At 45.6% G+C, this 14560-nt stretch overlaps 1 protein-coding gene across 11 annotated transcripts in view; it reads left to right on the top strand.

Moving 5' to 3' along the window:
* Nucleotides 1–14560, top strand: part of AGAP1 (ArfGAP with GTPase domain, ankyrin repeat and PH domain 1) — a 352881-nt gene that overhangs the window by 86777 nt on the left and 251544 nt on the right. For all 11 annotated transcript variants that reach the window (XM_084524026.1, XM_084524027.1, XM_084524019.1 and 8 more), the window contains exon 2: nucleotides 10955–11013. In XM_084524026.1, the coding sequence (XP_084380152.1) occupies nucleotides 10955–11013 (59 nt within the window). The remainder of the gene's footprint in view (nucleotides 1–10954; nucleotides 11014–14560) is intronic.

Raw genomic sequence — 14560 nt, 5'->3', positions numbered from 1 at the left:
GGATGGTCGGGCTCTGGCTTGCTCATATGGTCCCTGTAAAAATGTTGGAGAGATGGAGCGCTAAAAATACTTTCTAAACCCCACAGCAGTGGTTTATGTCAGCCTTCCTGCAGGAACGAATCCCTTTAATTAGTAAGACAGCGAGGTTTATTTTTGGGTTTACTTTGTTTTCAATTTGGGATGTGAACTCCTATGCACTGTAGTTCAAAAATAAAATTAAAAAAAAAATATAAAAAAGAGCTAGTGCAGCTGTTAGCAGCAGCTGCAGCGTGCACTGTGGCTGTCCTGTTGCCTGTCCTTGCCTGGGAAAAAAATAAATCCTTTTTAAGAGGGAGGAGGAGCCAAAAAAAAATTTGATCCGCAACAGTAGCTGACTTGATGCGATAACCACATTTGTTGTCTCCACGCTATCAAAAGGATGGTTTCTTGTTTCCCTTTCTTTGTGGAAGTTGTGCCTCCGTGGCACCACGGGAGGTTGAAGTGAAGTTGTCCAACTTCAGTGCACTGATTTTTTGCGCTTGCTTCCATCCCTTCGCAGGTTCACAGCATCGCTTCTGACAGATCGTCTTGCTTCTGCTCCAGGCTTCTGAACGCTGCAAGGGTGGAGGGGGGGACAGGTTGGCTGTGAGGACAAAGTGGAGCAAGAGCTGTTGGTTGCAGCTCCAGGGATTTGGGCAGTTTGCTTTCCTTTTTTTTCCCCCACAAACTTGTGGTTTTGTATGGGGATGGGAGTTTAAAGAGGATTTCTACTGTAGTTGGTCACTGAGTTGAAAGCTCATCTGAGAAATGTTCTGAGCTTCCAAAATGAGTGTTTCCTGTGTGCATAGGTCTGTTTGCTGAAGTGCTCTGCCATAACTGGTGTGTTTTAAAGAGGAAGCTGGTGAAGGAAGCTGCTCTTCTAAAGGGCCATTTAGTGATGTGCTAACTCCTTTAACCTTTGCTGTAAGTACTTCTAAGGCAAAAGGTAATGGTAGCCCTCAGACCTCTTGCCTGGTTGCTTTCTGCCTGTTTCAGGACATTTCTCCTGCTCAGCTGTATGGTGTGCTAAGATTCGCAGGTTTTTTTTGATGCTTTGCTGGTTTTGTGCTGTTTCAGTGTCCTGATGGGTGAACTGTCTCTTAGGCAAGAAAATAACAAAATGGAGTAGGTGGGCGTTTTCTTTATTACAGGAAAAAAACAAAACAAAGCTAATGAGGCATTTGAAGGAGCACTGCAGTTGGGTGCCCGTTTGAGGCTGGTTCCAGACTCTGGGAAGAGATGAGAGGAGGACAGGGAGGTGCTTGTCCCATGAGCGTTGGGGGGGCGATGTCTTCTGACCTGCAAAACGGGGGTGTTTCAAATACCTGCCCCCACCCCAGTTTCATGCTTGAGGTTCTCTGTCCCAGCTATTCGGAAATAAACCTTTCCATCTTAGCGGATCTATTTGCAATTGAAAAAGGGGCCCCTTTTCACTGCTTCCTTGGGGCTGAAACTAAGGCTTTCATATTGGTTCCAGTTCAGCATTAATTCCCTTTGAGAGCATGCCTTGGATTGCATTAACATTTTTTTGACGTTTGACAAAAGCCTTGTTTAAACAAGTTAGATGTGCATCAGGCTAATAAATAGAAAAACATAAGATTGTTCCTGCTGTGCTGCTCTCTGGAGAACAGTGTCTCATTTGTATATTTTCCACTAATCATCTCCAAATCTTGCATGGGTGATATCAAGTTAGGGAAAGTGGACTTAGTCTTACATATGGTGGAGTCAGGGAAAAAAATGCTCTGTTTTGACAACCAGCATAGCGATCTCTGAGACATGACTTGAGTTCTAAAAAATGTTTTTAGAAATGTGTTGCATAAACAAGTCATAATTTCCCTTGTGGAGAGGAGAGATGTTTTTCTAGATGTACTTCTGTGCAAACATGCTGGACCCATTTTCTGCAGCCACGAGTGGAAGAACTGAAGGCAGGGCTGAACGCCACGATGCTGGAGCACAGACCTGGGTCGATAAGCAAGGGGGCTGGGACACGAGTCACCATGAAATTAACTGAATGTGGGTGCAGAAATTTGCTCTATCAGGGTGCTGGGGTTTCATTAGATGGTGTGGGCTGCCCTTGGTGCCCTGCGGAAGAGTCAACATCCTCGGCTGCACCGCTGCTCCTCTCGGTCTTGTCCAGTGCTGCTTCCTTGTGGGTTCCTCATAGTGGTAGCAGGCAGTGACACTCAGGAGCTGGTTGTGCAGAGCTGTGGAAATATCCTGTGCTGGTTGGTGGTTGTTGAACTGAAACATGGCTGAGTGCAAAGAGTTGTACGGGAAGAGAGCAGTCCTCAATAATGTATCAAAGGCTCTGCGTCTTTGCATTTTGTGGAAAATGAATGAATGAAGTGCCCAGGGTAGCTCAAAGCAGAGCAGAAATCAGAGCAAGCTGCCGTGCCTCCATGGTAGGAGAGCAGCGTGCCCACGGCTGGGGGCTTGGGGGGGTTATTGGGGGTACGGGGAACAAAAAGTGCATTCAAACAGCAGTGAGGTGGGGCCCTGCAAGAACCTTGCAAGAGAAGCAGGACTGTGTGGGGAGGGGAAAGCGGAATCGCTCTTGGGGATCCCTTCCCTCACAGGAGCTAGGGGGCATCCTGGGGGACAGATCCAAAAGCAGCCCTATAATGGCCCTTAATTCTGTTTTGTTACCCAAAGATAGCTGAGCTGAGGGGCCCTGTAGGACCTTGTGAGTTTCAGCACTGCTGGTAGCTGAGGGATCAAACATGTCAGGGGCTTCTTTGATAAGAAGAGGAAGCCAAGGTGTATGATACCTCCTCATCTATTCTTCGCAAAAATTGTTTTTGTTTTACCCGTAGAAATTATTTTTTCTTCTGCCAAGCAGCCACCAGTTTTCCCTGGTTCCTCTTTTGCTTTGTGTTTGCTTCTTACCTATTGGAAAAGCTGAAACTATTTTCAGCCTGCCAAGCAATGTGTTTCAATCGTGTTTTGTATCTTGGGTGACTTTGTTCTTTCTGGTTTGCCAAATAAAATCTTTTTTATACTCATTTAGAATCCACTTCATGTTTCTCTCACTTCATCTTTTCTTAGTTTATATTTTGATGTTGATTCTTCTGTGTCCTTTAATCCATCCCCCTTCAGCTTTTGTCATCCCTCGTACGGAAGTCTCTCATTAATACTCAGATCTGAAGGCTAATTCCTGCTTGTGTCATAGTCAAAAAAGGCAACAGATGACAATTTCCTCCTTTTGGGTACTTTGGGCATCTTTGCTCAGACATGGGTTTAGTTCAGTATTGTCAATGCTGATACTCAGCAGTTTTTGAAAAGCATGTCACTGCCTTGTTGCCCTGAGCATGGCTTTTTGCAGCTCAAAAATCTTACTGCCAGGTTTTCACTCCATTACACTTTGACGTAATCTTTCTGGTGCTGCCTCTGTCCTTCCCTTGAAACAGGAGACGGCACGAAGCAGAGCTAACCTTTGACACAGACCTGCTTGCCCCTGAGACCAGGCAGAGTAAGACACTTACCAAACATTTCATCTCCTGTGGCTTCTTTTTCTTCTTGGAGTTGAAATGTACTGATTACTTGTTCAGCTGCATCCTCTGAGGCTTTGGTGCTTACAGAAATGCTGTGTTGCCCAACAGAAATGCTGTGTTTTGTGTCTCATTGCCTTGGAGGAACAATCAAGTGTTAAGGAGCTTTTATTTAATTTTTGTAATCCTGATAGCCTTTGCTAGCCTTTGCTCTTCCTTCTCTGAAGTGTGCTTCTGTTACCTGGTGGCAGCGTTGCCTCAAGGGAAAACCTCCGTTTTATCTGTGGGATTTGATTTTTACTTAAATAAGAGCTGTGCATCAGCTCCAAAACCCTACCTATTAAAAAACTTTGCTTTCCCTGTTTTTGCTTTTAAAGTGTCATTTATTTAGGCTGCAAGCTCTTCATGATGAATAACATCCTTGCTCTCCGAGAGAAATGGTCTCAGTTGGGGCTGCGTTACGTTTGAGGCCAAATCAAATGTTTTGATGGTATTAGCTGTGAAACTTGAGGCACAAAACTGCGTTGGGAGATGTTGTTTGGAAAGATGTTTGCCATCCCTTTCCCATCGGAGCAAAAAGAGGCAGTGCCCAGCTGTGGGCAGGGAGCGCACAGCCTGAGGTCAGGCTTTTGGGCAGCTTCGGCAAGGCCAGTCCCAGCCCTGGGCGCAGGCTGGGTGAGGGAGGGACTTGCAGTTCATCAAATACTTCACAAAATTACTTTCCGACTTCAACTCTTAAGTTTTCGAGCCAAAAAGTGTGTTAGAAGAGGCTGCTGTGTCGCCCATTGGCGTTGCATAGCTTCTGCTGGCTGCAGAGGCTCAATACCAAAAGCTGATTTTTTAACTCCTTCAACAGCCTGGGATCCTGTGAAGCTGTGCTGGAGCTGAGCTGGTGCTTCAACTTAAAACGCTGGGGGCTGAATCGGGGAGAGAGTATGCTGAGAGATTACCCTGTTCTTAAAAATGCATGTTTTAGTGGTGTCAGGAGTCTCAACCCAGAAGTCGCTATCTCCTGCTTCGCTGGGGGAATTGGCACACCAGCTTTGGGGAAATAAGTTCTGGAAGCACTCCTTTGATAAGGCTCCAAAAAGAGCAATGTGTGCATCCATCTGCATCTGTGTGGGCAAGCGGGAGCTTGTATGCATATTTTTTGTACCCCTTTGGTCTCAGGTTTTTATTTCAAAGTAGGAAATAGCTCTAAATGCTGCCTGTCGTGCAGATGTTCGGGGTGGCGGGTCAGGGTGTGATGCAGTTGGTTCTTTGTTCCCAGGTTTTCAGGGGCTCCTGTTCTTAAAAAGAAAAGGATCTTTTGCTGAGAGTTTCCAGAGAAATCCCCCAGCTTTTTTTAATAGCTTTTCCCCATTTAAAAGGACAGCAAAGGAACTTTGGGATAGCCTGAGGGAAACTCTTAAGAAGTTGTCCAAGATTCATGGAAGATGTGAGTCTTCATGTCCCACTGTAAGCACTCCTGCCAACTCTTTGCTCAGTTCTCCTTTGGACACATTTGTCACTACATATTCATCTTGATTAGGAAAAAAAGTAATCCGTGAGCTTTTCAGGCTTTGGTTTAAACTGCTAATCAAGAGTGAGATATTTCAGTATAAAGGAGAAAACAAGGTTAGTGGAGCAGGGGACAGCACAGTGTATGGAATGAGGCAGAGACTCCTGCACTGGCATTGGGGTCGGTGGGCTGCAGGGTGACATGGTGACATTAGGGCAGGTTGGGTTCTCCCACAGTGTTCATCAACAGATTTTTTTGTTATAAGGTGGACAAGAAGGATGGTGAGGGTGCTGTAAATCTAATCAGCCCCCTCTCTGGGCCATTTGGCCAGCTTGCTGTGTGCATCTCATTTTGATGTTGGCAGCTGCGTGTCGGGGGCGATGGTACCTGATGGAGGGGACCAGGCACCTGCAGGAGGCAACTTCTTGTCTTCCCTTGCCTCCATGGGTGCGTTGTGTCAGCAGGGTCTTTTTTTTTGTTGTTTTAACAGATAAAGTTCTTGGAAATCCCTCATAGGGAACCATCATTGGTTTTAGTAAAACAGTCAGTGTTTTTGTGGTTCAGTCTGATGGAAGAGACTCCTGAGTCAAGTGCCCCAGAAGAGTCTCCCACCCCTTCTGCTGGGTCTCCACCCGCAGCTGTTACGTGACAAGCTGGGTGCTCAGCGCCTTGTCGGATGTGAGGAGCCTCCCTGGAGCTGTGTGGTTATCACACCTTCCGTTACCTGCTGCTAGAGCTTGATGGTGCCACCTACCAGTAGACCCTGTGTTTTTTGCTTAGCCCTTAGTTATTCTCTAAAGATCTGATGCTCGCTAGCCCATGCAGCAGCCAACAACTAAATAAAAGCAACTGGATCTCATGGAAATTAAATTTAAGCTTTTCGTGCAATTAGGCTGTATTTCAACTTAAGCAGTGATGGGCTATTTTGCTTCTTTGAGTTCTTCATCCTCTCATCTCCCGGTAATGCTGTGTTTGCAGGTGCACTCCTGATGCACTTGCTGTTAATGACATAGATCGCGTTTTCACGTGGGTATTAATTGCATGGTGTGACATTCAAACCTCTTGCCCAGGGTAGTGAAGTGAATGGGCAGACTGAATTTTGCTAATGTTTGTTTAGCCTTTCAGTGATGGCTAATGGTTTTAAAGGGGAAGGTTGTCTGTGGTTATTCTAAGCAGGGCTTCTATGTCCAATGCGTTGAAACCGACCTTTTTGGAAGTCTGCCATCGTGCTAAGCTATGGAGAACGCAGATTTTGCCAAGAATGGCCATTAAGTCCCAGCATTGCTCCACAACATCGTGTTAATGGGGAGCCAAAATAGTTTATACACCTGACTCCAAATTTCGGATCTAGCAGAGGAGGCTCCTCTGGCTAGAGTTGAATCACCAAGCTGAGGCTGTAAAACAGCGAAGGACCTCGCTAGTTCGTGCATTACATCAACGTAACGATGTGCAAGTAGAACACAGACCCTAAATACAGTGGTGGAAATATCCAAAAGGAGGGGGAGAGAAGGAAAGTAGAAAGGGAAATACGAAGGCTATTTTGTGGAAAACTTGGCTAAGAAAATGAACTGAAGTTAGCTGGGTGCACATTTTTAAAAATAGCTGGCTGACACCATGTATATTTGAAGCTTTTGATCATTGACGCAGAAGTTAGACGAACAGGACGCACAAGTGTGATTAATTATTGACCAAAGTACTTCCCTTTGTATGTACAGTCTGCAGTTGGATGTGGAGGTTGAGTTCACTTGAATCCGCATCAGAAAGTAATGCAAACAAGGCAGTTGGTCAGCCTCACACACGTGGCTCTGTTTGTTATGCAGATCTTTGCCAATACATTTAAATCGACACTCAGTAGTGGGGTTTTGTTGCTCTGGCAGGTTGTGGACTACCCAACTTGTGCTGTGTATACTTCAATTTGATGCATTGGATGGTTCATACTCATGCTGCAGCTTCTTTGCTGTAAAACGTAACAAACCCACCCTGAAATAACCCCCCCAGAACCACAAAATCCCCAGGCTTGTGTGTTATGCTCTATCTGCAAGTATTTGACCTTTTCGCCTTAACTTCCATGGGTTTGGGGATTAACTCAGAGTAAACCACTACTTAAAGGCGTTTATGCTACAAGTTAGCTCTGTGCTTCAATGTTTGCATGAATGATGGCACGTTAATCTCTGTGCTGAAGAGACCAGATACTCCTTCATGACATAATCTGGTTTTAACTATAATTCATTATTCCTTGTAAAAAAAAGCCAGTGTAAATTATATTGGGGAAGGAAGATGATTTCATAGATCTCCTAATAAGCTTTTTTTTTTTTTTTTTTAAAAAAAAAGGGGCAATAAAAGAACTACCCAAATTATAGCTGTATAGCTACAGACTGACTAATCAGTTCCCTTTTAAAATGAAAAAAAGAAGTAATCCAGAGCATCGGATCTCTAAGTAGAAATTAGTTGGTGTCTCTACTGGGAAGGTAGTTGTGGTTGAACACGCAGTGGTAGAATTTACATCAGCACCTGCAGGTTTTCTTGCATTTGTTATATGAATCTTTTTTTACTCCTTTGCAAGTGAGGACCACAATAATAGGTGTGTGATGCTCCAGAAGCATCACCTGGGGAATCTGTACCTTAGGCAAGGAAGAAATAATAGTAAGGAGCTGCTGGGTTTGTTAGCGGCTCGCTGCTGCCAGTTCTTTCCTTTCATGGAGGAGTTCAATGGAAATTTTTTCTCCTTTTCCAGTTCTTCCCAAACAAACGGCAGCTCACAGTAAATCCAGGAGAGCTGTAGTAGCTCACTGCTGGGGGAAAGCAGGACGCTTCTGGAGCTGGAGTTGGATCTGCTGCAGCTTTGGTGGCTGCACAGCCATGGGGGGCTGCTGGAGAAGCGCTGGGAGCTGGGGTGATGCTGTCCCACTGGCTGCGTGGGGCACATTTGGCACTGCTCATGTGCAGCTCCGCACTCCAGCTCTAGTGCAGGAGCCGCGGGCAGGGCCCCCTGCTCCCAGCCTTGGGCACTGCCAGGGATGGGGCACCCACAGCTCCTCGGGGCAGCCTGGGACAGGGCCTCACCGCCCTCTGAGGGAAGAATTGCTTTTACAGCGTGCTGGAGAAAGGTGTCCCTGGCTCCTTGGGTTGGAGACTTGCAAAAACCATGTTGCCTGATTCCAGCTTGTGTTCTGTATGCAAGGAAACAGGGCAGCGCTTGCTCAGGTCAGGTACCTGCCCAGGTTGAATCCTACCTGGCTCTAAAGGGAAGGACAGCCTTGGCTCAAGGAGTCAGTGAACTAAACCGCTGTCAGCCTGGAGGAGATTTAGATTTTCCTCTAAGTATCTTAATTCTTTACCTAAGTCTCTGCTATTGGTCTCTGCTGTAGAAATAGGGCACTGCCATAGCTGACTCTTCGGCCTGATCCCCTGCAGCCTTTTTATATACCAACATGGTAGTTACTAAGCAAGGAAGGAAATCTGTTCCAGCTGCACTGAATTACTTAAAAGCAAGGAATGTTTTGGAGAAGACTATTTTGTGATGGCTCTTGAGGCGTGCATTTTTTTTTCTCTCCATGCGAACAAAGCACTGCTCGTTCTTTGCTGTCCTCATCTTCCCCTTCCTTGGCTTGGGGTCTGTTTGGTCTGAGGCTGTGATAGTGTTTGACAAATGCCTGCCTGCTACGCGACATAAACAGCTTTCTCTGAGCTCAAGATGAGGTGATAACTAGAAAATGCTGCTCATTTTTCACCCTGTCACAGTGCTTCAAGTCATTGCTAACCTGATAATTGAAACTGTAATGCTTAAACCCAGAAATGCTTAGTTTGCTTATCCAAAGCCTATTTAGTAATCCTCGGTGTTCTTTCTTTTGTAACTAATACCTGCATTGCCATAAAGGCTGATACGGTTCTGAAGGAGAAAAAAAAAAAAAAAAAGAATAATTTAAAGCTGTATTTTCTTGCTTAAACCATGAATAGATGAAGCAGAATTTAGAAGCATCACGTCACAGTAAATGACTCGCGTGCTGCCTCCCTTGTCAAACCCTGTCAAAGTGCCAGCCAGTACAGATGTAACCCTGGGACTTCAATTCTTGATTACTTCTGACTAGTTCAAATCATAAACAGGAGCCTGGTGACCAGGGTGTCTTCTCTTACAGCTTACTAAAAGGCTTCTGCTGTCTGGCTTGGGTTGTAGTAATTAGGTAGGGTTCAGGGCATCCCAGTTCAAGCATTATCTTCGAAATAGTGTTCTGTCTTTTGGGGATACTGCTGCTAAAGAGCAGTGAGTAAAACAAAACAGTGGAACAGCAAATGCAATATGACACAACAGAGCAACAGTCTTCAGAGTGTCTTAATATAAGCCTTTGGTTTTCCTTCTCCTTCCAGTGAGTGACTGGGAGACAGCTCAAGATTGGGATATACCAAAATAATTCTCTTTTAAAGAGTCTTCGTATAAACGCATGTCCTGCTAGTACACACGAGCTTCTACTTGTATCTGAAATGTGAAAGGATGCATTAAATAAAGATGGAGAAGGCCTCCAAGTTAGTGGCTAATGCGCCTTTGTAATACCAAGCAAAGTAATGTATTAACGGGGAATACAGCTGTAATGCACAATACAAGTTGGCTTTGAGGCTTGTTATTATGTAGGTAGGGGAAAGCTTGCTTACAGCTGAGAGTTCCTTAAGCTGGTGAGGACACCATTTGGGTAAGAAACTGCTTCTACTTTGTGCTCTGGATGGAGACAGAATGCAGTAGCCCCCTTCTGCTTGGGGTATTGGCCCTGAGTAGCTGCGTTCAAAAGCTCTGCATGCATATGGACACCGTAGTCAGGTGTAACTTCTCACCTCTTAGTTCCTGTAACACTGGGAATTGGATCTGTTGCCCTGGCGGTACCTCTGTGCTGTTAATTACTGTAGAGTTTGATCTGCCGGGTAGGAGTATTCTGTGACCGGGACATGCAGTAACGTAATCAGGGTGCATTGCTTTGGGAAATGGTAAATCGTGTTGCAGAGTAATGCTGCTTGACCTTGTAACTGGAACATGATTGTTGTTTGGCTTTCAGTTGATTAGACCGTAACAGAAGGAACCAAATGAGATGTTGTTGGAGGTAGAAACTGAGCCTTTTTTTTTTTTTTTTTTGGGGGGGGGGGGGGTTGTCAGTGATGTTCGACATTGGTGCAGCTCCAGTGAGTGACTTTCTGTTGGGAGCAATGATGACCTTAACTTGCCAGTTGACCAGAAATAAATCCCCTCTTTTTCTGTTTTCTTTACTTCTGTAGTCAATGTTTCTGTGGTTTATTTAAGTCTAAATGGCTTTGGTTTAGTTTACTCTTCAGTGAAGTTTTCAGAAGTCAGGGACAGATGACATCAGAATCTAATCAAAGTGCAGTCAGATTGTGTATGGTGTATAATGGTTTGTGACCCCACGTTTCCTCCTGAAAAACAGCACGTTTCTAAAAGAAGCCAATGTTCTTGCATCCTTGGGAAGGGGAGTTACTGCTGCTGCTAGCAATGGCGGTTGTGTGATGTGCAGCAAAGAAGCTGTGTGTCTTCCAGACAGATGTTATCACTTGCCTGGGTGCACAAGCTGCTAAAGGCGGTAACAGCAGTTGTTGATGTTTTGTGTGATGTCCAGGACCTTCCTTGTAGAGCACAACTTGTGTCGTGGTGGATGGGAAGCAGTTCAAGTAGGTATGACTGGGGAAGTGTTTTCATAACACAGAACTGAGCTGGTTCTAGTCTTCTTAATTCCAGCCGAGGTGGTACCCTGAGGCTGGCAGAATGTTAACTTCCAGTTTTCTTGAGGTTTTTGTATGATTTAGACCAACTCTTGGAGCTTGGATATCAATCCTGTAAGAGGAAATGTGAATCTTGGTCTTGGGTATCCAAGTCCTTAACATAAAATTTTGGGCAGCAGAGCGTTAAGTGATGATGTACTGATGTTGTGAATGTTGTTTGCTTTTACAGATGCCTTTGTAAATAGCCAGGAATGGACACTAAGCCGATCTGTACCAGAGCTGAAAGTGGTGAGTTTTTTTTCATTTATTTCTCTCTCTGAAAAACATTCTGAAAACGCTATGCACAAGTGAAAAGTCTTCTCAGGTTCATTACCTTTCCTGTAGGAGAAAAAGCATAGAAAAAGATTTTTGTTTTAGAAAAATGGTTCACTTTTAAAACTATCTTTCTGAAGTTTATGCATTTTCTGGTTTTGCAAGCATGCTTCAAAGACCTACTTGTGTTTTATTTCTGCTTCAACTTGTTTGCCTGCTGGAACCGGCTTCCTGGTGTGATCTTCTGAGCAGGGGAGTCTTACGCCTCTGTAAGAGGGGAAGTGACTGTTAGCAGGTGATATCTAATGCTCCTTTTATCTCCCTGTAGTAATGTTTCACAATTTCTTCAAGGACTAAATGTCTTTCCTCCTCTTTCCTCCCTGTCTTAAGAGACTTTAAAAATAAATGTTCTGTCTGGGGGCTTGCTTGCATATATTTCCTGGAGCTCTTTATTATACTTAACAAAAATGAAATATTTTGGGAGGTTCATTTAGGGAATTGAAAGCAACTGTTTAGTATCAGTGAGCAGTGATTTAATAGCTGCTTACAGTAGCTTTTCCATTGGCTGAGCCATTTCACATATAGATGGAAGAAAAGGCAAACAAAAAGACAGATTGGGGGAATTTCCCAGATTTGTTCTTTCCAAGTTGTAAACGTGGAGGCTGGAGATGGGGGTTGAGACCTCCTAGCAGTGGATATTTAACAGTAGACAGCTTGTCAAGCCTACAGCACAGAGTTGTTGAGGTCAGATCACTGATGTTTTCTAGGTGCAAGTCCAGATTTAATTAAATACGATCAATTTCTAAAAGCCTAAATAAAGAAAACCCCACTATGGTATCCAAGATATTGTACTTGGTGATAGCTTTGGACATCCACAGTCTGCTGCAGGTGGTCAGACGTCTGGACAGCACCTTGTGCCTAAATGGCTTCTGGTGTCTTGTAACACTCAGAGCTGCTCTGATCAAACATCCACTTGCTGAGCAGCAAAGTGAGTTGGACAAAACCATCTCAGTTAAAGAATGGGCAGCTGGGGCTGTGCTTCATTAGTCCAGTTCTCACGTGGTAAACTTATTTTTCCAAATCTGAGTTGATGATAACATTTATGAAGATGGGGGAAAGCATAGATCAAACCTGACATGACAAATGCTCTTGATAGCAAAGACATTCCAATGGGAACAGCTTCCTCCGAACTGGAGCTGCCTTCCTGCCTTTATTTCAGCAGTGCACAAGGTAAGTAAAAGAGAAATCTCTTAGTCAACGGATATAAATATATATATATATTGCACCAGAAGGACCTGCAGAAGGTTTACCAGATTGGGTTTAACTGATGGTATGTTTTGGAAGGTAAATATCTCCCAAAATACATTGCAAAAGAAACTCTGAAGAGCTTAGGACCGGAAGGTGTTGGCTGGAGTCCAGTCCACTGCAGTGGCTGCTAGTTTATGCTGGGAGTTTATCTATGGGGGATTTCCTTGTTGTCTTATCCCTCCAATTCCCAACACCCAGTAATGAACGTGTGGCTTGCAGGTCAGACCCAAGCTGTAATTCCTGTGCCCTAATACGGAGTTGCAGGGCATTAGGAATGGTTTGGGGGCACAGTCACCTCTTGTGACACCAAGGCTGCATTATCTGAATACTTTTCCCCACGTTGTGTGAAGCAGTGGCATGGAAATAAACTTGTGCTGTGTAGCTGCTGTAGAGAATTGATTTGGAGTGGTTGGCATGCGTGAGCCTGAGGATCGCTGTCTAAGGCTGTAGCCTGCTTAGCACCGGATGAAAGCAGGACTCCCACCGCTGCACAGATAATAATTTGATTATACCACAGCAAATGACTGAAGCGAGCAGCGCCAGCTGGAGCTGTGAACTTGGGTCCAGCAGAAAGGGCAAACTAGGTCTTCTGTCTGCAAAGGGATCTGCTCCTGTAAATCTGCCCTCATGGAGGAGCGCGTGTAGCAAGTCATCACCGCATTGTTGCCTGCTCACGGAGTCCTTGGTGGCTCTGGGCTGGGGCAGAGGAGCAAGCAGGTCATGCTGAGAGCCAGCCCTCCCTTTGGCCACAGCACTGCCATCGGCTCACCGCCACGGAGAGCTGTGGGCATGTTGTTTCATCTGGGCTGTGCTGGGCTGCCGGGGAAGTATGAGGAGCGGGATGTTGGCTCCTGTCACCGGGCAGTGCAGGTGGGACGGTCAGGCTTTGTGTCACTGGGTTGTGAAGGAAGCCCTGCCTGAGTCAACACTGTCCTGCAGGAAAAGGTGGCTGGTAGCTCGCTGGGAGAGGCTGTTCACTGCAGGGTCTGGGCAGCCCTTAAATTGAGGCTAATGGTTTTATAGCAGCTGCTGTTATGCTTCCAGGCCCCGCGGAAGTTTAACACAAATAGAAAAGGACTTGGGGAAAACACACAGGGAGAAGTCTATTGGATGGTGATGCTCCTGGATCCTGTTGATGGAGATGCAGAATAAGGGCTTGTTCTCCTTGCAAACCGTAGCAAATGGTGTGGCACAGCTGGCTAAGCTGCTCGGCCCCGTCTGCTGCCTTCAGCTGCTGGCCTGTTTAGGAGGTAACAGATTTTGGTGTCTGGAGGCTGGCCTGCAGCAGGGCCTTCCCATCACTGTAGCAACTTGAAAACATGGCCCAGTGGTAGGCAGAGTAAACAGGAGAACTTTCTGGACAAAATCTTTCTATTTATTCCAAAAAAAAAAAAAAAAAAAAAAGCCAGGTGCAGTCAGTCTGCTGTGCTGAATAGCTTTAAGATGCCCTGTGCTATCAATACATGAGGCATTTTCATAAATAGGCTTCAGCAGGGTGTAAGCACAGTGGTTTGGGGTTGTATAAATTGTGTCTGAGCAGACGTGCAAATAAATGATTCAGTCATCCTGGTGGGGCACAGTGTTACGTCCTCGTCAGAGGGACTTTGAGTTTCGGGGCTGGGTGGTGGCTTTGTTCCCGAAGGTGCTGTAAGGACGCGGTGCACTTCACGTGGACCTGCAGACAGACGTGGTTTGGGGCTTTCCCATCTAGAGTTGAGGGGACAGGAGTACACATGCTCTGAAAGCATGCCGGGACATTTGTCATAAAGTGTGGGATCGTCCCTAAAACTAGTAGAAATCCCAACTGAGGGCAATTTCGTGGTACTACAAGTCAGAATTAGTCAGTGTGAGATCTGCTGCTCCTAATCTCTGAGGTTAATAGCAGACAGAGGCTGGAAGTGGTATCACTGGGTGACAGGAGGCTGTTATGCCAGGCTGCAATCCCACAGACTGCTTCCATACCTGGCAGAAAAGCCAGGGGAGACTGAAGGAACCCTCTGCGGGCAGACAGGAGGAGCTCGGTGCCTTGTGCCTGCCTCCTGACCTGGCTGTCTGGGGAGAAAACGAAGCGGTGTCAGACATGCAAATCTCGTGGGCAGCTCGGAGGTGACTTGGGGTTCCTGTGGTTTCGAGAAGTTAGCGCAGTTTTATGCTGGAATAGCAATGTTAATGGCTTCTCGTGTTGGCTGCTTTCAGTTTGAGCTCAGTTTGTCAG

The sequence above is a fragment of the Aythya ferina genome, assembly GCF_964211825.1.
Source record: "Aythya ferina genome assembly, chromosome: 6".
In the NCBI taxonomy this organism is placed as follows: domain Eukaryota; kingdom Metazoa; phylum Chordata; class Aves; order Anseriformes; family Anatidae; genus Aythya; species Aythya ferina.
This window is presented reverse-complemented; position numbering and strand designations above follow the sequence as displayed.